The sequence below is a fragment of the Rhinolophus sinicus genome, linkage group LG02 (assembly GCF_036562045.2).
Source record: "Rhinolophus sinicus isolate RSC01 linkage group LG02, ASM3656204v1, whole genome shotgun sequence".
Classification (NCBI taxonomy): Eukaryota; Metazoa; Chordata; class Mammalia; order Chiroptera; family Rhinolophidae; genus Rhinolophus; species Rhinolophus sinicus.
In genome coordinates this window covers 174406126-174430675 of record NC_133752.1, presented here as the reverse complement: position 1 = coordinate 174430675, position 24550 = coordinate 174406126, and the positions used below count along the sequence as shown (strand labels likewise).

At 37.9% G+C, this 24550-nt stretch overlaps 2 protein-coding genes across 9 annotated transcripts in view; one reads left to right on the top strand and one right to left on the bottom strand.

Annotated features, from left to right (window-relative positions):
• LOC141570137 (uncharacterized) overlaps positions 1 to 24550 on the bottom strand; it is a 142932-nt gene that overhangs the window by 78119 nt on the left and 40263 nt on the right. The window lies entirely within an intron of this gene.
• On the top strand, positions 571 to 21641 carry LOC141568770 (ankyrin repeat domain-containing protein 26-like). Its single transcript, XM_074319328.1, has 11 exons — positions 571 to 784; positions 1443 to 1476; positions 3974 to 4046; positions 10461 to 10590; positions 10875 to 10936; positions 13221 to 13293; positions 14964 to 15143; positions 16307 to 16387; positions 17237 to 17262; positions 19077 to 20036; positions 21390 to 21641. Exons 1-11 carry the CDS (start codon positions 586 to 588, stop codon positions 21576 to 21578), a joined length of 2007 nt encoding a protein of 668 aa, XP_074175429.1. The 5' UTR covers positions 571 to 585; the 3' UTR covers positions 21579 to 21641.

Sequence of the window (24550 nt, the reverse complement as noted above, 5' to 3'; positions counted from 1 at the left end):
TTCTAACTTCACTTCTTCTCTTAGTGTTGTAACACTGATGGTCTTAAGACAACCAGATGTTCTGCTGAGCAGACACTGGCTGTGTGCGTACCTGCGCCTCTGGTGTCTTCGAGTATTAAAAATGGGAGACGTAATTAATAGTAATGAATATTTGACAGACACAATCTTTGCAAACAGGAATTCTGAAGCTTTTGTGCCTTGGGATGCTTTGATGGTATTAAAAATTTTTGAGAATTCCAAAGAACATTTTTAAGTCAGTAGTCTCCACAGATAGTTACAATCTTAGAAATAAAAACCGAACAATTTAAAATACATAACTTTTGATATTGACAAAAAAATTCACACCCCACACCATTTTAACTATTGAGAAGGGAAGCTTTAATCGGAAACACATTATATAACAGAAATTGCTGAGTGACAATAGTTAATTAAACTTACCTACGTGAATGGCAAGTATAGGACACCTAAAATAACATGTACTCTGAAGGAGTAGTGTGTTTGGGAGAAAGAGGGTGTGGGGCTGCTTCTCTGAGGAAGGAAGTTTTACACGATGGTCGACTTTGTGTTATTTTTACCTCCTAATAAATGAAAACTGTATTTTCAGATTCTTCCAGCTGGAATGCTACTTCTTTGACTTTCAATCATGGAACTTCTCAAAGATCCGGGGATTCGAAATTTGGTGATAAACGGCCATTTGCCACACACTCAAGGAGCAAACCTCTGTCAGCATCCACAGAGTTTGGACAGATGACCGTAATAGACAAACGAAAGACTCAGATTGGAGGTGTGTTTTTCTTACGTACTTCTACGCAACATGAATTGCGTGAATCACAGCTACAAGATAACAGAGAAAGCAAAGAAGGAAATACAAAAACAGAGAGTTCAACCCTAGCCTACCTCTGTGTAGGTTGATCGTAGTTCTGAATTTCCCACAGTCATTTTGTAGCAAAATGTGCTTTATGTTTACTCTGTTTAGGCAAGTTACAGCCAAATAGAATACCTTTTAGCGAGACATTGGCATTCTTCCTCAATCACGGTAACATAAGGAAATAAGAAAGGGAATAAGGAGAAAGTATGATTCCATTTAGACTAGTATTTAGCGTACACTGGGGAGTATGTATGTATAACTATACACATATATAGGTACATACATACATACATATACGTGTATATGTGTATGTATGTATGTGTGTATATATATATATATATATATATATATATATATATATATATATTTTTATATACACACAGATGTATAGCAGGGGAAGTAAAAGCGCTTCACGTATAAATTGCCCACCACTTGTATCATTAATATTCACCCTACTATAGCCTTCAGGGGTTGCCCCAAAGAAGTATTTTTATATCACTTCAATCTGACGCTTTCAAAGTTCTGTGTTTTTCTGTTGTGTATTTACAATGTATTTGAATTTTTTCTTTAACAGTGGATGAGTGTTCTAAATGTGACCCTGCGAGCAGGTAGGATTTTATGGATTTCTAAAATTGCATGTTAACTAAGAGACTGCAGAGAGAAGCCAGTAAGCTTTAATGAGTGTTCTGCTCTGGATTAGGCCCTGTACTATGTGCCTAACACTGGTTCTCTCAGGTCGTCGGCACAGTAACTTTGCAAAGTAGCTGTGCTGTTCGGCCTAGTTTGTATTCATTACACGTGTGTGGTTCCGGGAGGTGGATTAATTGACCCCTGGTACCATAGTTACAAGTGGCTGACCCGTGATGTGACCTTCGGCCTGCTTGGCTTCCCAAGTCCCTTCTCTTGTCCCTCAGCCTGTACTGAGAAGTGCCTGGACGGGTCTGGATTCAAGGTTCAGGTGCAAGTCAGGTGGACTCAGAGAGTCCCGTTTAGTGACGTGTTAACACTGATTGAGAAGTGTCCTCCCAAGCCCAGTGAGCGCAAGCTCTTGTGTTAATGTACTCCACAATTGCAGCAGTCACGAGAACCTTGTTTTCACCATCAGTGTTTAAGGCAGATCTCAGTTCGCTGTGGCCACAGAACCACAGGTTGTGCATAAGCAAGACCTAATCAGGCAAGTGTTTTCAGGTATAATGCGATGTAGCCTTCTTGGGACGAATCGTTGTTCTGTAAGTGAAGAACATGTATGTATAGATCATGTTGTGTTACTGCAGCACAAATTGAGATGATATTTCCAATTGATTTCTCTACTTACTGATGTCTCAGCCTGTGTTTCTCTTCTGGCTAATACCTTTCCCTTGTTCTAGGAAGTTTTTTTCTTTTTTTCCAGAGTCTCTCTTCTTTCTTCGATGACTTTCCATGATTTTTTACCCTTTTCACTGCTTTTCTCAGGGTTTTTTGTTGCTGTTGTTCTGTTGTTGTTTTTCCACTTCTGCCAGCTAAGTGTTCTCCGTTTTTCTAGAGAGAATCGAAAGTCCATAGAATTCCAGGTGTTGAAGGAATGTTAGCAATTAATTAATTCAAAACACCCCCTAGTACTTCATGCTGCCATTAATGTTTTGGTCAAGTGGTTGATCTCATGAGGAGTTTGAACTCAAAGAGATTATGTGACTTACTTGAGTACAGTGAGTGATGAAATGAGATGAAGTGTAGGTTTCTAAGTCCAGTACGCTTCCTTCTTTATCATCCTTTGGGTGAGTGTTTTAATTATGGAAAGGAATGGAATTAGCAGCGGAATCCAAGTTTCAATAGGACCAACACTGGGTTGGAGTAGGAATAAGGATTTTAGAATAGAGATCAGAGATCAGATAGGGGAAAAGAGATCAGAATAGTAGGGTATGACAAGATAAAGAGAAATTACAAGAAAGAAGGAAAGAGGATGTTGGTAGTTGTCTAAAAAAGCAGATTAAAGTAAGGGGTTCAAGGGCGTCCTGAACAGGTTGCTGCTTTTTTGTTTGTTGAATTGGAGGAACCAGCATTCTTTAAGATTTGTATGAAAACATATTAAACCTTTCAGCCTCTGGAAACATTCTCTTTATAGCAAGTAGGAATATGGTATCATCCACCAGCACCCGAAATTACAGAGCGGGTCCCCTCGAGTCCAAAGGCACTGCAGATTGCTGAACTCTATAGACCCATGGCCCACCGCAAGTGTTTCGTCACCTCCACCTCTTTTCCCGATGCACTGATGTCCTTCCCATGGATATGGAGGGTTGGGCAGAGATAGGACTGATTGTGAAAACAGTAATGGAGTTGGGTAGGTGGTAACATGACTGTGTTGGGAGTGGATGACTGAGGCTCCACTTAGCTTATTTTCCAGGAACAGGGAAATGGACAACTCCTACTGTGGGTCATTTGAGCCCATCCTTGTTTCAGGAGTCTATGCCTTCTTAGGCTGAAGTTTTCAAGGTTGGAGATTGCCAGGAAGCTGTGAGGACAAGTGGTCTGGGAGTGGGGAGGCTAAGAACATACATATTTGTTCTTTGACTGTTGTACGTGTGACTTGCAAACATTTCACACATTTCAGGGAACTGACTGTACTGTTTCTGGGTGAAAGGAAGGAATGGGGTAAGTTTAGTATGTGCTTTCTACGTTAAAGAAGCAAGACTGCCATTTTTGACTCACACAGATTAATCTTTGAACCAGGGACAGACCATGGAGAAGGGTCAGTGTATCTTTCTAACTTGATTTAGCTCACTGCTTTTGTCCCAGTTCAGGTTCCATTTATGTCAGCTATTATTTGCGTTTTGAATTCAGCCTTCAGGACTTTTGGTGAAAACAACATACTCTCAGGTGTTGCCAACATATTGGCTGTCATTCTCTGTTACGGAAACTTAGAGTGTATCTTCATTAAATATTGCATGAGTTGGGAGTGGTGGAGGCAGAAATAGGTAGCTAAGAGCTTTTCTAGCATATCATCTAATTTTTAATTATATCAAGAGACTATATTTCATATGCAGATAGCTGACCTTTTACTCCTTTTGTTGTTGTTGTTGCTTTTGTCAAGAAATGAATTCACTTGTTTTTGTTATCTTTACCCTAAAGTCTTTCCCGCGAAACTGGCAATAAAGATTCATGGCCTATATCAGAGGAATGGCTCTTCGATGTTAATACCAAGGTAAAAGGCTCCTGTGTGAAATTAACTGTTTTGCTCTGAATTTAGTTTTGTGTAGCAATGACTTGTAAAATTTAGTTGTGGTCTACCTATCATTGTTCTATGTTTGTCATGGAAAATTCCTCAGCATGAACCATTTTATAACATGTGACCATTTGATGCTGCATTGTTTTGTTGTTGTTTTTTTAACTTCAGTAAGTATCAAAGATGGGGGCTGAGAAAAAGAAGGGCTGGGAAATGTATAGTGATAGTAAAATTCGATAGGGAGTTTTCCCACCGTGACGGAGCTATGCAATTTGGGTAACGGTAAGGATTCTTAATGTGACTTTTACGTTATACCAGCATGACTTTTATCATACTCGTGCCTGAATGAAATCTTGAATGGATTCAGGTACTCATTGTAATAGTCATGAACTCTTCCTGGTACCTTTCAGTTTTAAAACTAGATAGTATATGACATATGGTTTTATTTTATTACGCTTTGTATGTTGGTATGGTATACTTGTTAGGAGGGAGTGTTTTCTTCATTTCATTTTTTTTTCACTTACATTCCGTTGACAATCCGTATTATTTTATATTAGTTTCCGGTATACTAGGTTCATCATTTAGACTTAATAATTGTAGAATTTTTGAAAGTTTAGAATTCATGTTCTCTATCTCAAAACTAGTATAACAAAAGGATTCCACTATATTCTAAATCATTGCTTTGGGAATATATTTAAATATCTTCATCTAATTGAAGAGTACATGTTTTGCATAAAATAATAACCAATTTGAAAAACAGAGATCTTTTTTTTTTCAAGTTTTGTGTTTTAATGGCGTATTTGATTACATGGTATTTGATCCGTGGGCTCCTCGGCCCATATATGCAATAGTGACACAGATTTTCATTCAACTGATATTCTGACATACTCCATCGTCAAATCAACACTTGTTGAGTACCTATTCTGTAACAAGCACGATCTCATTTACTTCTCAGAATAGCCTTGGCAAAGAAGGGAATCCTCATCTTCAGAGATAAGGAAGTGGAGACCAAGTCAGTCTAGGTAGCATGTGTTGCAGTAGCCAGGGAGAACGTTGAGGGTTTGATCCAAAATGCACTTGGCTCCAAAGCTCATGATACTCTTGTCTGCTCCCTATAAAACGTGTCCGTGAGGTCCTATGCCCATTGTCCATGATGCATTGACCAAAGTAAAGAAAGGATCCGTGTCTGCAAAAGACAGGATGCTTTCTTTACTCTGGTCAAAAGCAGAGATTCTTAAAAATCGTGTAATAAAATATCAAGCTTCAGAAAGTTTTTAGTTTTGTTTTTTAAATGTAAAATGTTTCATTTCTGTTACAGTTGACATTCAATATGATGTCAGCCTCAGGTGTACAGCATAGTGGTTAGGCATTTATATAATGTGTAAACTGGTACTCCGATTAGTGTGGAATCCCTGACACCATACTTAGTTATTACAATGTTATTTCCTGTATTCTGTGTGCTGTCCTTGACAGCTACATGACTGTTTTATGACTGCCAATGTGTACTTCTTAATCCTTTTACCTTTTCAAGTTGCTCCCCAACACTCTTCCCTCTGGGCAATGATCAGTTAGTTCTCTGCATCTATGAGTTTGTTTCTTTTTTCTATGTTCATTTATGTTTTTATTTATTTTTACATATCACCGATAAGTGAAACCATGTGGTATTTGCGTTTCTCTGTCTAACTTATTTCACTTGAATAATACCCTGTAGGTGCACGCACGTTGTCACAAATGGTAAGATTTTATTCTTTGTTACAGCCAAGTAGTATGTTGTTGTATATATGTAGCACTTCTTGTTTATCCAAGACGATGGATACTTCCCTTGCTTCTTTATCTGGAGTATTGTAAATAATGCGACAAGGACCATACAGATGCATACATGTTTTCAAAGGAGTGTTTTGGATTTCTGCGGAGAAAAACTCAGAAGTGGGATTGCTGTGCCACATGGTAGTTCTATTTTCAAATTCTTGAGGAACTTCCATATTGTTTTCCATTGTGGCTGGCCGGATTTGCGGTCATACCAACAGTGCACGGGGGTTCCCTTCACATCCTCACCAACACTTGTTGTTTGTTGATTTATTGATGATGGCGATTCAGACAGTTGTGAGGTGATAGCTGATTGTGTATTTAATTTGCATTGCTCTAATGATTAGTGCACTGAGCATGGTGTCGTATGTCTCTTGGCTATCTGTGTGAGCTCTTTGGAGAAAAGTCTATTCAGGTACTCTTCTGATTTTGTAATTGCATTGTTTGTCTTTCGGTGTTACGTTTTCTGAGTTCCTTATATGTTTTGGATATCAACCCTTTCTCTGATATATGATTGGCAAATATCTTCTCCCATTCGTCCGGTCGTGTTTTCATTTTGTTGATGGTTTCTATTGCTGTGCAAAACTGTTTCAGTTTGATGTCATATATATGGGTCTTGAAGTCCTATCCATTCAGCCACGTTAGGTCCTCACTGGAGCATTTAACGTATTTGTATTTAAAGTAATTGTTATACGTATGTAATTATTGCCATTTTATTATCCATATTTCTTCTCCTCCTCTTCGTCCTCATTCTCCTGTTTCTCCTCCTCCTCCTCTTTCTTTTCTTCCTTCTTCTCCTTCTTCTCTTTCTCTTCCTCCTCTTTCTCCTCCTCCTCCTTCTCCTTCTTCTTCTGTGTCTTGTTCTTTTTTCAAGTTGTCGTTTCACATTTCTTGTAATATTGGTTTGTTGGTGCTGAACGCCATCATCTTTTTCTCTGGCAAGTTTTTACCTCTCCATTGATTCTAAATGAGAGCCTTGCCAGATACAGTAATAGTAATCTTGGTTGTAGATTATAGCTTTTCATCACTTTCAATATTTCTTGCCAATCTCTTCTGACCTGCAGATTTTCTCTTGAGAGATCACCTGACAATCTTATGCGATCTCCATTGTACGTGACTAACTACTTTTCTCTTGATGGTTTTAATATTCTCTCCGTGTCCTACCCCTTTGGAATTTTAATTATGATATGTTTTGGTGTGGGCCTATTTGGGTTCATTTTGTTTGGAACTTTTGTGTTTCCTACGCTTGTGTGTCTATTTCCTTCTCCAGGTTAGGAAAGGTTTCCATCATTATGTATTCTGATAGGTTTTCTTTCTTTTTTTAATTTATTGCGGTGACAATTGTCAGTAAAATTACATGGATTTCAGGAGTACAATTCCGTATTACATCATGTATAAATCCCATTGTGTGTTCACCACCCAGAGTCAGTTCTCCTTCCATCAGCATATATTTGATCCCCCTTACCCTCTCCTCCCAACCCCCACCCCCTTACCCTCTGGTAACCACTAAACTATTGTCTGTGTCTATGAGTTTTTGTTTCTCATTTGTTTTTCTTGTTCTTTTGTTGTTTTTGGTTTATATACCACATATCAGTGAAATCATATGGTTCTCTGCTTTTTCTGTCAGACTTATTCGCTTAACATTATACTCTCAAGATCCATCCATGTTGTCACAAATGTTCCTATATCATCTTTTCTTACCGCTGAATAGTATTCCATTGTGTATATATACCACAACTTCTTTATCCATTCATCTATTGAAGGACATTTTGGTTGTTTCCATGCCTTAGCCACCGTAAACAAAGCTGCAGTGAACACTGGGGCACACGTGTCTTTATGTATAAATGTTCTCAGATTTTTGGGGTGGATACCCAGGAGAGGGATTCCTGGGTCGTACGGTAATTCTATTCATAATTTTTTGAGGAACCTCCACACTGCCTTCCATAACGGCTGCACCAGTCTGCATTCCCACCAACAGTGTATGAGGGTTCCTTTTTCTCCACAGCCTCTCCAACACTTGTTAGTGTTTGACTTGCTGATGATAGCCATTCGGACTGAAAGAAATTGAAGAAGGCACAAGAAATGGAAAGACATTCCGTGCTCATGGATTGGAAGAATCAACATAGTTAAAATGGCCATATTACCCAAAGCAATATACAGATTTAATGCAATCCCCATCAAAATCCCAATGGCATTTTTAAAGAAATAGAACAAAAATATCATCAGATTTGTTTGGAACCACAAAAGACCCCGAATAGCCAAAGCAATCTTAAGAAAAAAGAACAATACTAGAGGTAAGACACGCCCTGACTTTAGCTTGTACTACAGGGCTACAATCATCAAAACAGCATGGTCTTGGCAGGAAAACAGACACAGAGACCAACGGAATAGACTTGAGAACGCAGAAATAAAACCACTTAAATGTGGACAGACAATTTTGACAAAGAAGCTAAAAACATCCAATAGAGGAAAGACAGCCTCTTCAATAAGTGGTGCTGGGAGAATTGGATAGCCACGTGCGAAAGAATGAAACTGCACTGCTATCTGTCACCATGTACCAAAATTAATTCAAAATGGATCAAAGACTTAAGCATAAGACCTGACACAATAAACTGCATAGAAAAAAACATAGGTACTAAACTTATGGACCTTGGGTTCAAAGAGCATTTTATGAATTTGACTCCAAAGGCAAGGGAAGTAAAAGCTAAAATAAACGAATGGCACTATATGAAACTTAAAAGCTTCTGCACAGCAAAAGAAACCATCGACAAAATAAAGAGGCAACCAACTGAATGGCAGAAGATTTCTGCAAACAGTGCCTCCGATAAGGGACTAATCTCCAAAATATTCAAAGAACTCATGAAACTCAACAACCACTAGGTTTTCAATTCGTGCTCTCTCCTTCTTCTCCTTTCGATAGCCTTACGAATGTTGTTACACTTGATATTGTCCCAGACATCCCTGAAAGTATTTTCTGTTTTATTTATTTTTTATTTATGTTCATTTTTTTTCTGTTCTGATTGGGTGTTTTCTGCTACCTTGTCTACCAAATCACTATTGGAACCTCTGCTTCACCAAATGTGCTGCTGATTCCATCTATAAATTATTCATTTAAATACTGTATTTTTCATTTCAGACTTTTTTTTTAAGGATTTCTATGTCTTTTTTATATTTGCTGTCTCTCTGTTGAAGTTTTACTTACTTTATGGATTCTTCCCCTAATTTCATCTCACATCCTTATAACTAGTGTTTTAAACTCTGTATCTGGTATGTGTCCATTTGGTTTACCTCTTTTTCTAGAGTTTTGTCCTGTTCTTTCATTAGGGAAATGTTTCTTTCTCCCTTGTTTGTTCACTGCCTCTCTGTGTGTGTTTCTATGTATTATGTAGATCTGCTAATTCTCCTCATCTTGGCAGCATTGGCTCATATAACAGGTGTCCTGTGTGTCGGGTGGTACAACCTCCCTGGTCACCGGAGCCAGGAGTTCCAGAAGCTCGTGTGGGTGGTGTGTGCCCTCCTGTTGTACTTGAGCCATATTGCTGTTGGCGCATCAGTGTGTGGAATGGACGCTCAGGACGACTGGCTGTGACTACAGTAGATGAGCTGATGTGTGTGGGCTGACGCCACAGAGTGGGATCGGCTGTAGCAGGGCTCCGGTGTCTGCTCAGTCCATGGCTTGGGCGTGCCATTTGTGGAGCTAATTGGGTGTCGTTCTGGTGTTGCTGAAGCTGATCACCAGGTGTGTTGGATTTGGGGCCTCTTGGGAGGGGCTGTGGGGCAGGCCCAGGTCAGCTGCTGCTTGTGCCCAACCCGGAGCACCCAGTGGAAGCCAGAAAGTGACCTACTTTTGGTAGCTGCCTTTGTGGGTTTGGAGGCCCCTGGGAAAGGCTATGCTGTGACGCAAGACAGGATGATACATAGGATACTAGAAAGAAACGGAGGTCCTCAATAGCAGCCTTAGTGACTGTCTTAAAACAGAATTGTGATGATGCAACACCTCTGTTTACTGAGTGACTCCCCGTTACGTGAGGGTAAAAGTCATATGCTAGCATGACACGTGCCTTCTTTGATTTGGTTCTGGTTCTGCAGTTGTCTCCCCATCCCATTCTCAGTGTTCCAGGCTTACCCCATCCCTTTGCGGCCCTCACTTGCAACATGTTGTTTCATCCTCAGGCTTTTGCTCCCTCTGCCCTTCTGGAATCCCCTTCATGGTTTCTGTCAGCACCTCGTATATCTTTCAAGATGCAGCCCTATCTTTGCCGCATCTGCTGAGCTTCCCTGGTACAACTGATTGTTGTCTCTTTTATGATCTAACTGTACTTTATTCACTTCAGGTGTACAAGTAGCGAGCGGTACTTTTCTGTTCTTATTTTTTCATGTATTATAATATCTCTACTCCTACTAGAATGTAGGACAAAATGTTTCATTTGTATTTCCAGCTTCCCCTGGGTCTGTGCCTATGATTTGTTGCCTACAGTAAAGTTTTCTTGTCCCACCGATGGATGGACTGAGTGAGTGAGTGAACGAGTAAATGAATATGATGTTTTCTGAAGTTGGGTTTTTCTTTCTTTTTGTTTTCTTTACTAGAAAGAAGCAACCAAGCCGGCAATTGGAAAAAGAGAAAATCGTGTCGCTATTATTGAAAGTGCTCCACAAGACCAAACAAGCAATGGTAATTTGACTTGTGTTGACAGTGCACACCAGGATAATATACGTGGTAATTTAGTGACTATCTATGAATTCTTTCTAGCTTAAGCTCTGCTATAAACAAATCTAACATGTGTCGACCCACATGTGATATTCACTTCTTTTAAGCATTCTTTCCTATCTTTTTTTGCAAAAGTATCCCCACTATTAACAACTGCTTCTTCTTGCAAACGCTTCCACCCCCTGAAATTCTTTTCTGCTATTACTTTTATGGAAATAAGCATGACTGAATGTGTATTTAAAATGCACAGTAATATACGTTCACATTAATGTACCTGTGACTCCATTTTATAGTTAAAAAGTCATCATTAGGATTAGGACAAGATGAAGATGAAGAATCACCTTGGGATTCTGAGGTACTGTCTTTCAGAATTATTATTATTATCAATGTTATTTACAAAATCACCATTCTGTGATGTTAAAACGAAAAGGGTGTGCTTTGACTTTACTTTCTCACCTCTGCATTTCCCCATACAAATCATTTTTTGATGGTTTATCCTATAATTAATAAACTAGCTATGTGGTTAATCTAATAAGACAGCGTAGTACAATTCTGCTAACTTGCAAGTTTCACTTTAGGAAGTCAGTGCAGAATAGTATAAAACACGTAGGCTTCCAAGTCTTAAGGAGTCAGTTTGGGATCTGAAGTGAAGTTTACCTAAAAGGTAAAGAATTATTCCAGCTCGACCTATACCCAAATGCATGACTCTGTGGTTTTTGTAGATGTGGAAATGTCCTAATGAGTTTCAGAAAGAAAGAGTTTGGATTGTAGGGTGTTTTTATAATTTGGAACTTGAGAAGATAATGCCTGGGACACCAAAGTATTATTATATTTGTATTGTCAAATAGATCTGCAAGGAACTTTTCTATGGTAGGAAAAGCATGGTGAATACTACTAATATGTTGGATTACACTAACAACAATTTGGCTGAGCTGCTTTACTATGTAACAACTGTCTCGTTCAGTTAAAACAGCAGGCATTGAGTCACTTGATGGCAACTGTACTTGCAGTAATGGAAGTACAGTGTAATGATGAGCCAATGTGAGGTGACAGCTGTGGAAAGAGACAGGAGGAGTGTGATCTTCTGATATAGGCAACTGCTGCCTCCTGGCACAGACACTGCGTTTGACGATAAGAACACAGTAGAATCCTGCATGGGTCACTTGCTAGCTGTGGGGTCTTGGGGCAACTCCTTCTTAACCTGTCGGATGTCAGTGCCCTCATTTGTCATAATGGTACTAATGACTACCTTTGAGGTATGTGGAATGCACAAATGTGGTAACAAATGTGAAAACACTTCGAAAACTGTAAAGGGTGCTATAGAATGTAAAACACAATGATCACAGTGAGATGCAGCGACTTATTAAATATCGGGGACACTTTTTGTAAACCTGTAGGACAATCAAATGGCAGTAGTGTCAAGAACAGAGTGGAAAAGTTAGAAGGGGCACGTGGATTTCTCACCTGGGGGATGTTAAGTTTCAGAGACTGTGATTGGCAATACCCTGTAGATGTGTAGTGTTTTGGTACTTGAGGCTTTGTTGGTGCGAGCTGAATGTTTTCACCTTGAGTAAATTTCTAGTTGGATACCAGCTGTGTGCTGGGCAGTTAGACACTGACTGGAGAAGTTCAGGGGACAGCTGTAGCTGTACAAGCAGAAAAACAAGTGAACGACAGTCCATTATAAGTCACTATATCTGCGTCATTTAAGCAGAATGGAGAATGCTGGGTTAAAGAATATTGTCGGGGGTCGGGCATGGTTGTAGTTGGAATAGGAGTGGGAGTGGAATATCAGTGGTCAGGAAAGATCTTTGTGAGTGTGACAAAAACTGCCAAGTGAAGCATGAGAAGGAGCCAGTCGTGTGAAGATCTAGAAGCAAAACCTGCTGGACAGAGACTGCAATGGATCGCATCTGTCCATCATTGTATTCTAACGTCTTGGAATGGCCAGGAAGAGGAAGTGGGGTAACCATCATCAACCCATTTTTATACTTGTTGTTCTGTGTGGGAAAGAAGTAAAATGTGCATGGTAAGTGTCTGGTACATTTTAGATGATTATAATAAGTAAATGTTCTTATTTTTCCCTGATTACAAATTATTATACTTTTTTGAAAAGTTGCATAACTATATATACCATTTTTCCTATTATTTATTGACACATAATATAATGAAAAGTTTTTCTTATCTCTTTGCCACTTGGGTCAATGATTTTTTCTATCAAAATTTTGGTCAAATAACAGTTCGGTTTCTCCTAGCTCTTGTGGACCTAGATGAAGTAGGTTCTAAAATGTTCTGTTAAGACTCAGCTGGACATACACCAAGGTTTCTTACCATGTCAAGCAAGTATCTTGTTTTAGCACTAAAAAACAAAGCTGTGATTAGAAAGATGTAACGGTTATATCAAGTGCACTTATCAAAGTATTAGGTTGTTGCGAAAGTAATTGGGGTTTCAAAGGTAAAGAACAAATTGCAAAATTGCAATTACATTTGCACCAACCTAATATTTCCTTAGATACATATTTTTCAAAAAATGCTTTTCTTGGAGGTAAGAACTTTAACATTTTCATCCTGAATTATTAACTAGAGATGGTATGAAGTGTCCATGAGTTACTAATCATCTTGTTTCCTAACCCCTTCAGACCAGCATTGAAGTGGAAGATCCTGTTCCTGAGGAAGCTGTAGGAAAGTACGGTGCGCAACCCTGCAGACCAGGTGCACTTTGTAACACCAATTTAATTTTGGGAAGCAGTACGCGCGGACATTTGGCATGCGTGCAATCTTCTCTTCCTCATTCCTTTTTTTTGTTACAAATTTAATTGAAGGATTTGACATAAGTAACGTGATGTCATTGTTGCTATCGAAGTTTGAGAGAAAAGACATCGACAGGACTAAGAAAATGAGATTTTAAAAGTGTGACTTCACTAAAATGTTTCTCCTCTTGTTTCGATACCCCAAAAAGTCCCAGTTTGGAACCCCTGTGCTTATTAGGGGTTCTCAGGGGTTAATTATCACACTGGAAGATATTTCCAGGGTTTCCAAATGGTTATTTGAATTTTGACGTTTGCCCAGAGTAAGCCTCAGTCGCTACCATGTCAATTGCGTTTAACTTTACTTCCTCTTAGTGTTGTAACACTGATGCTCTTAAGCCAACCAGATGTTCTGATGAGCAGACACTGGCTGTGCGTGTACATGAACTTATGGAGTCTTTGATTATTAAAAATGAGAGAAGTAATTAATAGTAATGAATATCTGGTAGACACAGTCTTTGAAAACAGTATTTCTGAATCTTTTGTGCCCCGGGATTCTTTTATGCTATTAAAACTTATTGAGAATTCCAAAGTATTTTCTTTTGTCGGTGGTCTCCATTGATAGTTACAATATTAGACTTAAAACCTGAAAATTTTAAAATACGAGCACACACAGGCATGCATTCCTTGAGCCATTAGAGCTACGAGCCAGTCACCATCAGACCTATGATGTTACCATCAGAGCTGTGATATCACGGCTGTGGAGAACTCTACTGTACACTTAGAAGAGAATGAGAGTGAAAATGGCCAATGACAGTCAGTGTTTCTGTGAAAATAGTTTTGACCTTTTCGGCCCCTCGACTGACTGATCTTGGGACTTTAGGGATTCTCACAGGACATTGGAAACTACTGTTTTAAATGACATACGGGCTTCCTGGTTGTGAAGTGATAAAATAGTTTTAAAGCTTCTCTTCTACAGTTGTGGTTTTCTTTCACTTGTCTTTAAGATTTAAGGTGAGAATTTTGTTTAAAAAGCAAAAGGAAAATAAGTTTGCTATATATTCATTTTCTGTCTCATAGTTCACTGTACTCCTTGGAGCTAGTGTGGACCTAGTTTGATCGTATTTTTACTTGGAAACAACAAAGTCACCCAAGTCTGTCATTTGTCATATGAATTTCTGTTTATGGAAGGGTTAAAAAATGAATTCTGAAGATCTTGAAGCATTTAGAAAAGACTATTTTCTTATAATAAGTAGTTTCTAATTTGTAATAGTACCATGCTTTAAAAGCTTTTTTTCTAATCCCATGTTTGTCACACATATTTGAACTTAAGATAAGTGGTTAGACATGACTTTTGAGAACGACAAAAAAATTCACATCCGGCACCATGTTAACTATTAAGGAAAGCTTTAATTGGAAACACATTACATAATAGAAATTGCTGAGTGACAATAATGAATTAAACTTACCTATGAGAATGGCAATATAGGACACTTAAAATAAAATGTGCTCGGAAGGAGTAGTGTGTTCGGGGAAAAGGAGGACGTGGGACCGCTTCTCTGAAAAAGGAAGTTTTTCAAGATGGTCAACTTTGTGTTATTTTTACCTCCTAATAAATGAAAACTTTATTTTCAGCTTCTTCCAAATGGAATGCTACTTCTTTGACTTTCGATCATGGAACTTCTCAAAGATCCGGGGATTGGAAAGTTGGTGATAAAAGGCCGTTTGCATCACACTCAATGAGCAAACCTCTGTCAGCATCCACAGAGTTTGGACAGATGACCGTAATAGACAAACGAAAGAGTCAGATTGTAGGTGTGTTTCTGTTAGGTAATCATAGGCTCCATGACTTGTGTGAATCACCGCTGCCAGAAAACAGAGAAAGCAAAGAAGGAACTAAAGATACAGAAAGTGTTCAACCCCAGCCCACCTCTATGTAGCCCCATCATAGTTCTGACTTTCCAACAGTCATTTTGTGGCAAAATCTACTTGACGTTTACTCTGTTTATGCAACTTACAACCAAACAGAATGACTTTTAGCAAGACATTGGCATTCTTCCTGAAGCACAGTAACATACGGAAATAAGAAAGAGAATGAGGTGAAAGGGTGATTTCCTTTAGACTAGTATTTAGCGTACACTGGGGAGTGGGCAGCAGGATTATATGTACCACATTGGGACCAGATGGGAAAACTTCAGAAAGATCTAAAGGTTGCCTAGTGAAACAAAACAGTTTTTTAGCTTTAGTTTTATAGCTCGGCATTCACAAGTATTGGTTATAACTTTATTCGATGTAACTGAAAAAGCACCTTTGAAACCAACAACCAAATATTTCTTGGATTTTCTATGGCATTATATAGTTTAGAATTGACTTTTGCAGCAGTATTGGGATTCATTGAGAATTTAGTGCATAGCACTTCCTTCTCAGCTGTGTCCGCAGTCTGTCTCCTCTTCTCTCCCTTCTTCCTTAAACCCCAGTGCTGAATCCTCAATGGTGAAAAGAAATTTTCAGAATAGTAGAGGAAAACATTTCAGCTATAAGGAAGGGTGTACACAGATACATGCATCAGAAGTAACAGTCATTGTGGAAACAATGAATGACGTTGCAGTTGAATCTTAGGGTGTTGTTCAAAAGGTACAATTACGAGGTAGAGAACAGAGTATATAGTGCGATTCGATATGTTTGTCCTGTATTTCTAAATTGCGTTTTGTTTCTGATTGTTTTTCCATCGATGTTCAATGAATGAATTGGTGGATTCATTTTTGACACGTTTGTATGCCTTTTACTTTGTGCCATATTACCCAAATGGTTTGTTGAAGTGTGAGCTAATTAGAAGTATTTCTTAAGTAAAGTAAAGTATTCAGGAAAAGATTACGCTTAATTTGAACTCTCAATTGATAAGATGTTATTTTCTGTATCTATAAAGATGATAGCTTTTATCTGACTGTTCTAAGTAGTTCGTTTTAACTCATATGTAGACTTGTCAGCAGGACAACACCTAGGAATGACATCGGAGGAAGGGCAAGCGAGGCTTGATGGAAATGAAAAGAACTACACGTGTATGTAAAATTTAAGCTTAAATTTCTAGTATAATATGGTTTTCTGTGCTTTAATAATATAATAGAGTCCAATTGAAATTACCTTTCAAGCTAGCCTTTTAGAGTCACACGGTCATAATTGAATGATATGTATAACATTTGAACTAGTTAGAAAACTTAAAATATTGTTAGCATCTATACATATTCACAGCTCAACTTTATCCTTGAATTGAGGCAAAAAATAATAATAATAAAGTCCTGAATATTGTTTGCTCCTTTAATTTTTATAACTCCCTTACATAACAAAGAAAGTAACATCAAATATTGAATCACGTGATGAGACAGTTGAAATTATGAACCATGTGAAAATGATGGCCACTGATTCGGGCTCACGTGAAAGGAGTCAGTGGTTCAAAATGTGCAGTTCCTATGGCTTGTCACTAAGGCCAAGGTTAGAGATGGATTCTTCCTTGTGACCTCTGTGTAATGGACGTCTGAGTCTACATTCAGAGAGAGAATGGGGTCATGCAATCAACTCAACTGACTTTTAAGAGAATCACGCTTTCCAGGATGGGACCTTTGGTTATTAGGGCACAAACAATAACTTTCTAATTCCTTTCATTTCAGTGTAGGAAATCAGTAAATGTGACTTAATTTCTGATCTGCTCTTATTAGTGGGTGTTGAATAAGTTAGAATTGGATGCAACAGATAACTATGTCAATGTATAACACTATCATAGTGTATAATTTGTATTAATATGTAGGAATTTACTTCTCTTACTGATTGATGTTAATGATGTGGGCTCCTAATTAAAGTTTGCCTATTCTCCCGTTATTAATCTTTAAAAGATATTCTTAAATTCACTATAGGGGCTCACTATTTAAGATGTGGTGTGGTGAACTATTTTAAGTGAGGAAGCCTCTGTGACATTAAAAATCATTTACTGTTTCATTTTTGGGGTGGGTTTAACATATAAGCGATTGTTTAGTGCAAACGGTGACAAAATTAGTTTTGCGGGTTCATGTTTTTCTTCTAATTTAGACTAAGGCAACTTATTTTTCACTTTCTACTTACAGTCCAATAATTTAGGAATAAGTAAACGTAGATTAAGATTTTTAACAGTTAAATTTTAGTTACATTCTAATTTTTCTTTGTTCCTATTCGATTCTCTAGGTTGTACAAAAGGAAAACGACACGCAGAGGCCACTTTCTCAAGAACAGGACAACAGAATATTAGAAGATGCAATTCTGACCAATTGCCTTCAACAACAAAAGGAGACAAAAATAAATCTTAAGAAAATGAATTCTGAGGTATTTTGTTTAGTTATTTTCAAATATGTGTGTGCGTATTTGTGTATGGACATATTTTGAAAACCAATGTTGTACCTATGGGAATTCTAGAGGATGTTAAAGGTGTGTGTGTGTGTGTGTGTGTGTATTTTAGGGGAAGTGAGATTTTCCGTCCATTGCAATAAATGATATTCTTGACTGAAATCCATTTATGTCCAACAATCAAGTAGTGACGTTCCCAATGTCTCATCTATAGGGGAGGCTTTCAATACTTTTTACATGGATCAATGAGCTTTTTACAATCTCAACTCTATTGCTACTGAGAACAGAAGTTTCAGTTTGAGGCAGGGATTTCATCCCCTTGCTGTGTTAGCAGAGAGGTTAGTTTTCACTTCCACTGATTGTAAGGAGTAGAAGCATAGCCAGGTCAGAGACCGTCTTTTAGATCTCCTTGTCCTGCTTTTGAGAAAAGGAACAATTTGCTCCCAGTAGAGTCCTACTTCAGTACTAGGAACTTTTGAAGATATTGGATGCCACGATACATACTTAGTGATAATTTAGTGGTGAGTATTTTATTCAAAGAAGTCAGTGTATTTTCCCCTATTTCACATTTATTTCTCCTTTCAACATCATGAAAGGGAAATAACACTTATTGCAGCAGCAAATAATCTCACTATTTTCTAAGAAGAGCTCTATAATTTTTAGCTTATTTTCCCTGAGTATTTTGAAATCTAAGGCGTCTTTTGAATTTATATGTTTACACTAGAAGAGCAGCAAGCATACTATTGTAGAGTCCAAAGTCCTGGGGAAAATCCTGACCTTGCTCCTCTTTTTAATCATTCTGTTCGAGATTGTGATAACGAAATGAGTTCATTGATGTATAAAGAAGTGCTTAGCGCAATGCCTAGATTTATCAGTGATTAGTAGATTTAATCTCATAGGTGACTCTGAAAATATTAGAAAAGTAAAATATATTTTGAGTATTCTTGGAAAAAGAATTCTAGGAAATGTAATCAGTCCAAATATATGCAGAGTGAATACTCTTACTGTGGGATAGGTGTATATTCAGACGGTAACCTCTATTTTAAAATGTAGTCAAACTTCTTACTCTTTTATTTCATGCCTTCTGGGTTTGCTGCCTTTCCAGTTCTGAGACTCTTAAAATTCTCTTATGATTTTAAAGTTCTCTTTTTCACTTTCATGGATTCAGCATCTTACATTAAATTTTTTTTAACTTTGGGGAATTTATGCTTGTATAAAGTTGGAGGTTTGCATTCAATGTTGTATTTTTCCAATGGGATATCCACTTATTGCAACCTTTTCATTATATAAACATTTAGGTTCTTCTTTAATTTCAGACGATATCATGATATGCCGTTTCATTGAGTGCTAGCTACAAGTCTCCTTTGTTTTACTTAGGTTTCTGAGAGTTACGAAAAAGAAAAAGACCTGTTGCGTGAAAATCAGATGTTGCGGGATGAAATCGCCATACTAAGACTGCAACTGGACACACTGAAACCTCAGAATCAGGAAATGGAAAAAAAATACTTTGAGGACACTGCAAATGTAAAACAAAAGGATGACCGTCTTCAAAAGACGATAAAACTGAATGACAAAACACTAACAAAAACAATATTTGAATATAACAGACAGCTTAATGTTCCAACAGCCGAGAATACAATGCTGAACTCTCAACTGGAGAATGAAAGTCGAAGCAAAGAAAGATTGAAAATAGAAGCGGAATCCGACCTTTATATGCTGGCTAGTGCTTCTCTCCATTATTATGAGCTTTATAAGCAATTAATAAGATACCTACGAAATGCTTTCCAGGGATTAAGAGATGAATGCTTGCATTTCATGGACAAAATCAGGTTTGCTAGGTGTAACCTAAAAGAAAACACTGAGATTCTTTTTCAGCAACTTTCTAAAGCTCAAAGTAAATCCAATAGCTTAGACACTGAGCTCCCTCACACTAGATATGCTGTCAGAGAAAGGACATTGGTTTTTGAACCTGTACTGAAAGACCCAAACCAAACTCAGTGTCAAGAGGAAAAAATTGAACACGTGCATCAAAGGAAACAAGGAAAAGTGAGCACATATACTGGAGAGCCGGACTCCCCAAAGGAGAAAGGTTCTGACCTGCAAAGTGGAAAGATGCTTCTTCCACGGCAACTGGGTGATGCGTTCAACAAAAGTGACAATAAGGAAAACTCAGGAATGAATATTCAAGAGCAGCTTCAGCAGCTCAAAAAAGCGCTTCAAGCTGTATTTGAAAAACAAGATCGTATGTTGAAAGAGGAACATCAGGATTTTGTCAACAAATTGAATCACTTGAATGGAAGAATGTGCCAGTATGAAAAGGATAAATCAGAAAGAGAAGTAAGTATCCAGAAAGATAGTTTTCAAATTTCCTGGAAGAAAATTCAGTGTTCAAATATTTAATGATGGCTGAATGTTGCAAACTAGCTGAATATTAAAAATACATAGATTACAAATGTATTTGCTCTAACAGCTTAAAAGCATACATTGTATCCAGCCAATAAAACTTAGACCTGTGAGGTGCTTTCCTGTGAGTAAAGGCATTGTGTTGACTATGAAATTTTAAGGTATAAATTATTAATAGATACACATTGATATGAATGATTTAGTCTTAGACCGCTTCACTAATAATTTTCATCTTTGTGTTACCACATTGCAGTACCATTATGAAGCAGATAAATGGAAATGCTCCTATGCAAACAGAGTTTTTAGAGATAAGGGTTCAATTAAGTGGATTACCTAGACAGTTAATTCTAGATTTCCCCCATGAACTGAAGTGTAGATGCTGTCCCTTTCCCTCAGTAGTTTCTTCCACGTTTTAGTTGGTATAATTTTGTTTTTATTCATGTCAATTTGATATAAATTGGAACTATTTCAGTCTCAAATAATGTATTCTTATGAACTGTGACCTCTTTAAAGGCAGCTAATTTTTCATTAAATCATAATTTGGGACAAATGTGAGGAGTTCTATCAAAACTCTACTTGATTTAATCTTCCCACTGCTATGAATAATAGTCTCTGAATATTTTTACAAATTCATATTTCTCATCGCAAGGCCCATTTACTATCATTTGGACATAAGTTTGTCCATTTCAAAGAGAATTGCAGCGGTCTCTGATTTATTAATTTGGCATTGGGTCTCCATTTTCAGACGAGTGAGGGGTGGCAGGATTCATGTGTAGCAGGAAGGGAGGTCCAGGCCGTGTTACCTGGGGCCCTGAAGACCAGTGGAATGAGTCGCTTTTCTTCTAAGATACAGGAATCTGTTGGAAGGTTGTGAGCAGTGGACTGCATACGTGAGGACCTGTGAAGTCAATTTAAACCTGTGATAAAAAAGGGGGAAAACATTCCACAATGTAGAATTGACTACCACTAGTCCCACCGACATACCTAGCTCCCCTTGAGATGTCAGGAGATTGTTAAGCTTTGCAGCTTCATCAGGGGAAGTGGAGAGTGGGGCTGAATCTGTTGTTCAAGTAACCTACGTAATAGTGAGTGGGCAGCAGGATCACACCTTCTGTGTCTTACCCAGATTCAGTAAACAGAATTTGTCCAAAAGAAGAAAAGAAGGTGAACTGATGCGTGGGGTGATCTTTTTCAAGCTATGTATTGTATTAATATGTTAGAGTTAGCGAATTTTAACGTAATTTAATAGATGGGATTATAAAATCACTAACAGAATCATCTTCCTAGGTGGTTGGGAGACAACTTCAACGAGAGCTACCGGACACCATAAAAAAACTGCCTAAGTCAGAGGCTTCACTGCAGGTTAGATCACATCAGCATATGAATTCAGAAGCTGAGAGGCAGGATTTCAAGACATTAGAGCAACTCCCAAGTCAGGTATGTGTGAAATGTAACCTGTCAACAGTTCATCGATAGTTGATTAATATAAAGTGTTTTAGGATGCTGATTTTCAAGGCAGCTCTCTTTTGTGTTTTCCTTGTACTTAATTTATTATAATTTTATTATCTTTATAATGCACTTCTTCCTTAAATTCTGGCTTCCATCCTGCTATTTGCATTGTATGTGTTTGTAGTCTATACCCTTGGTAACGTTGAGAAATAGGCAGAGTTCCTCATAGAAATCGAGAGACTTTTTTCCTACTAAACAATCTTTTGTAGTGATAGGTCCATGACCACGATGAGCAGCCATTTAAGATCAGAAGATAATGTTTACTAGCACAATTCAGACATTTGTCTTATTTCTTATCATCGCTTTTGTGAACGGTTACAGCATTGGCATATGTTTCATGGACTTCAGACTGACTTGTACAGAAAGTTCATTATACAAACCAGTTGAAGTAGGCATTTCCTTCATTTTGTTTTCATTTTAGAAATATTTTAAAAGTATAGAAATACGTAGATCATTATATTATGCACACCCACAATAGAGAATTAAGAAAATAATCTAGATTTACTATTGTTTTTTTTCTTTTTAATCTTCATTGGGATGCAATTCCCATATCATATTTCAGCCATTTAAAATATACAATTCAATGTCTCTTGTTACATTCAGAGAATTGTGGAACTATCACCACAATTATAGAACATTTCCATGACCCCCAAAAGAAACCCCACATCACTTAGCTGTCACCCGTCTTCCTGTCTCTCCCAGCCTCAGGCAACCACCAATCTACTTTCTGTCTCTATAGATTTGCCTATTTTGGATGTTTCATGTAAATGGAATCACAAGATACGAGGTCCTTTGTGACTGGCTTCTTTCACGTAACATCTCATTTCCAGGGTTCAACCGTGTTGTGGCACATATCAATTGTTAGCTATTTCTTCCTATTGCCCAACATTACTTCACTTTGTGGACAAAATACTTACCCATTCATCAGTTGATGGGACTTTGTGTTGTTTCCACTTTTTGACTGTTAATAATTCTGCTATGAACACGAGTTTACAAGCTATGGGGGAGCCAATGTTTTGATTTCCCTGCCCCCGGATTTCTCGCTCCCAGTCTCACCTCTCCGTGAAGCTTTCTCTGACTGTTCCAATTCTCATTGAACTCATGTTCCTCAGAACTTGTCAGATAGTCTGTGCAGAGCAATCAAGCCCAAAATTTGACATAGTTTTAATTTTTCATGAAAGAGAATTCTGTCTTTCTAAGTATAAGTTTGTCTAAGGGGAAATAGTATTTGATATGATGGCACCTATCCTTGCATAAATTGAAAATGTTTTCTTTAACAGTTGTTAGGATAAAATTAAATATTTTATACCAAACCAATACTTCCCCTTGGAGACATTGATATAATTAAACTTGTATTCTGAAAGTATTTCTCACAATTATGTATAAAATTGAAAGCACGAATCTAATAGAAAATTGTTCAATGAAATGGTCGTTTTCCCCCCTCCATGAAAATAAAAAAAATAAAATAACAGGGAACCAGCCCTTCCTCTCTGCAGCCAGACAGGGTGTACAGATTGATAGCACGTTCTTACTGTACAGTTCTGAGGATGCCTTTTCTGATCTGCCAGAGCATGGTGCTTTCATCTACTCTTCTGAGTGCTTGCTAACACATCCCAACCTAATCAGTTGCTGGGAATGAATTGATTTGGGAAGTTGGGTTTGGCACTAGAGTCCGTTATTTCCATGTCAGTGGCTTTACCCTGCCTCTCATGGTCATGTAAATTGTATGCTCAATCCAGGAGGTGGTATTTGCATTGCAGTCCTTACTCATTACCCACTGAGTGGTACAGAGACATAGTAACGTATAAATTATTACAAGCAGAGAAAATGTACTGTTGGCTAGTGGAATTGGTAAAAGGATTTTAGTACTGGGGTTCTATTCCGGGCTTAATGCTCCCCATTTGCTGACATTGCCAATAGTTTGATGAATGATTTCACTGTAACTGGTGTAACAGACCACTTCCATTGGCATCCCATCCATGTAAATATCAAATTGTATTAGAACTTAAAATACAGCAACACTAATAATGCTAACTGCAAACCCTTTGATTTTACTGTGTGCCGTGTCCTTTTCTATTACATATGTTCCCTAATTTAATCTTCCCCATATCCCAGTGAGGTAGATGCCACTATTGTCTCATTTTATACATGAAGAAACTGAGACCCAAAAAATTTAAGTATTTTGCTCAAGGTCACCCAGCTAATAACTGATGGACTTGGGATAAAAGCCCAGGCATTTTGCTCTTGTTTAATTACTGCCCCTCAAACTATTCCATGAACTGTCTGACTGCCCCCAAGAGTAGCCTGTTAGCTTTCAAACTCCCTGGAATAGGCTGGTAATTCACGTACGTGAATATTTAAAATTAGAGTTGATGGGATGCTTGGAATACAGTATGTGTGACTTCTCAGGTCATTTGTACTACAAGGTATGATAATTAAGTGTGAGAACTCATTCTAGAAAAAGTGCTACATACCTCCTTGCTGACTATCACTACAGTCACAAAGGTCCCTTTGGGAAGCTATGCACCGCTGCCACCACCTAGTTCACAGTTCAAAGCAATTTGGGAACTCTTTTTCTGGAATGGCCATCATTGCTGTCATCATATTACCCTTGATGTCCTGAATGTCATCAAATAGTCTTCCTTTCCATATTTTCTTTATCTTTGGGTAATGACATATTTAGTCATTGGGGCCCAGATCAGGTGAGTAGGGAGGGTGTTGTAATACAGTTATTTGTTTACAGGCTAAAATCTCCCTCACGGACAGCGCCATGTGAGCTGGTGCATTGTCGTGATACAAGAGCAATGAGTCGTTGGCTAAAAGTTCAGGCCGTCTTAACTTTTTCACACAACCGTTTCAGCACTTCCAAAGAGTAAACTTGGTTAACTGTTTGTCCAGTTGGTAGAAATTCATAATGAACAATCCCTCACACATATAAA

Coding starts and splice junctions, on each gene's coding strand:
- LOC141568770 (XM_074319328.1), top strand. CDS start 586: ATGAAAACTGTATTTTCAGATTCTTCCAGCTGGAATGCTACTTCTTTG. Junction 785..1,442: donor ACGAAAGACTCAGATTGGAG/GTGTGTTTTTCT, acceptor TTTCTTTAACAG/TGGATGAGTGTTCTAAATGT. Junction 10,937..13,220: donor AATCACCTTGGGATTCTGAG/GTACTGTCTTTC, acceptor TAACCCCTTCAG/ACCAGCATTGAAGTGGAAGA.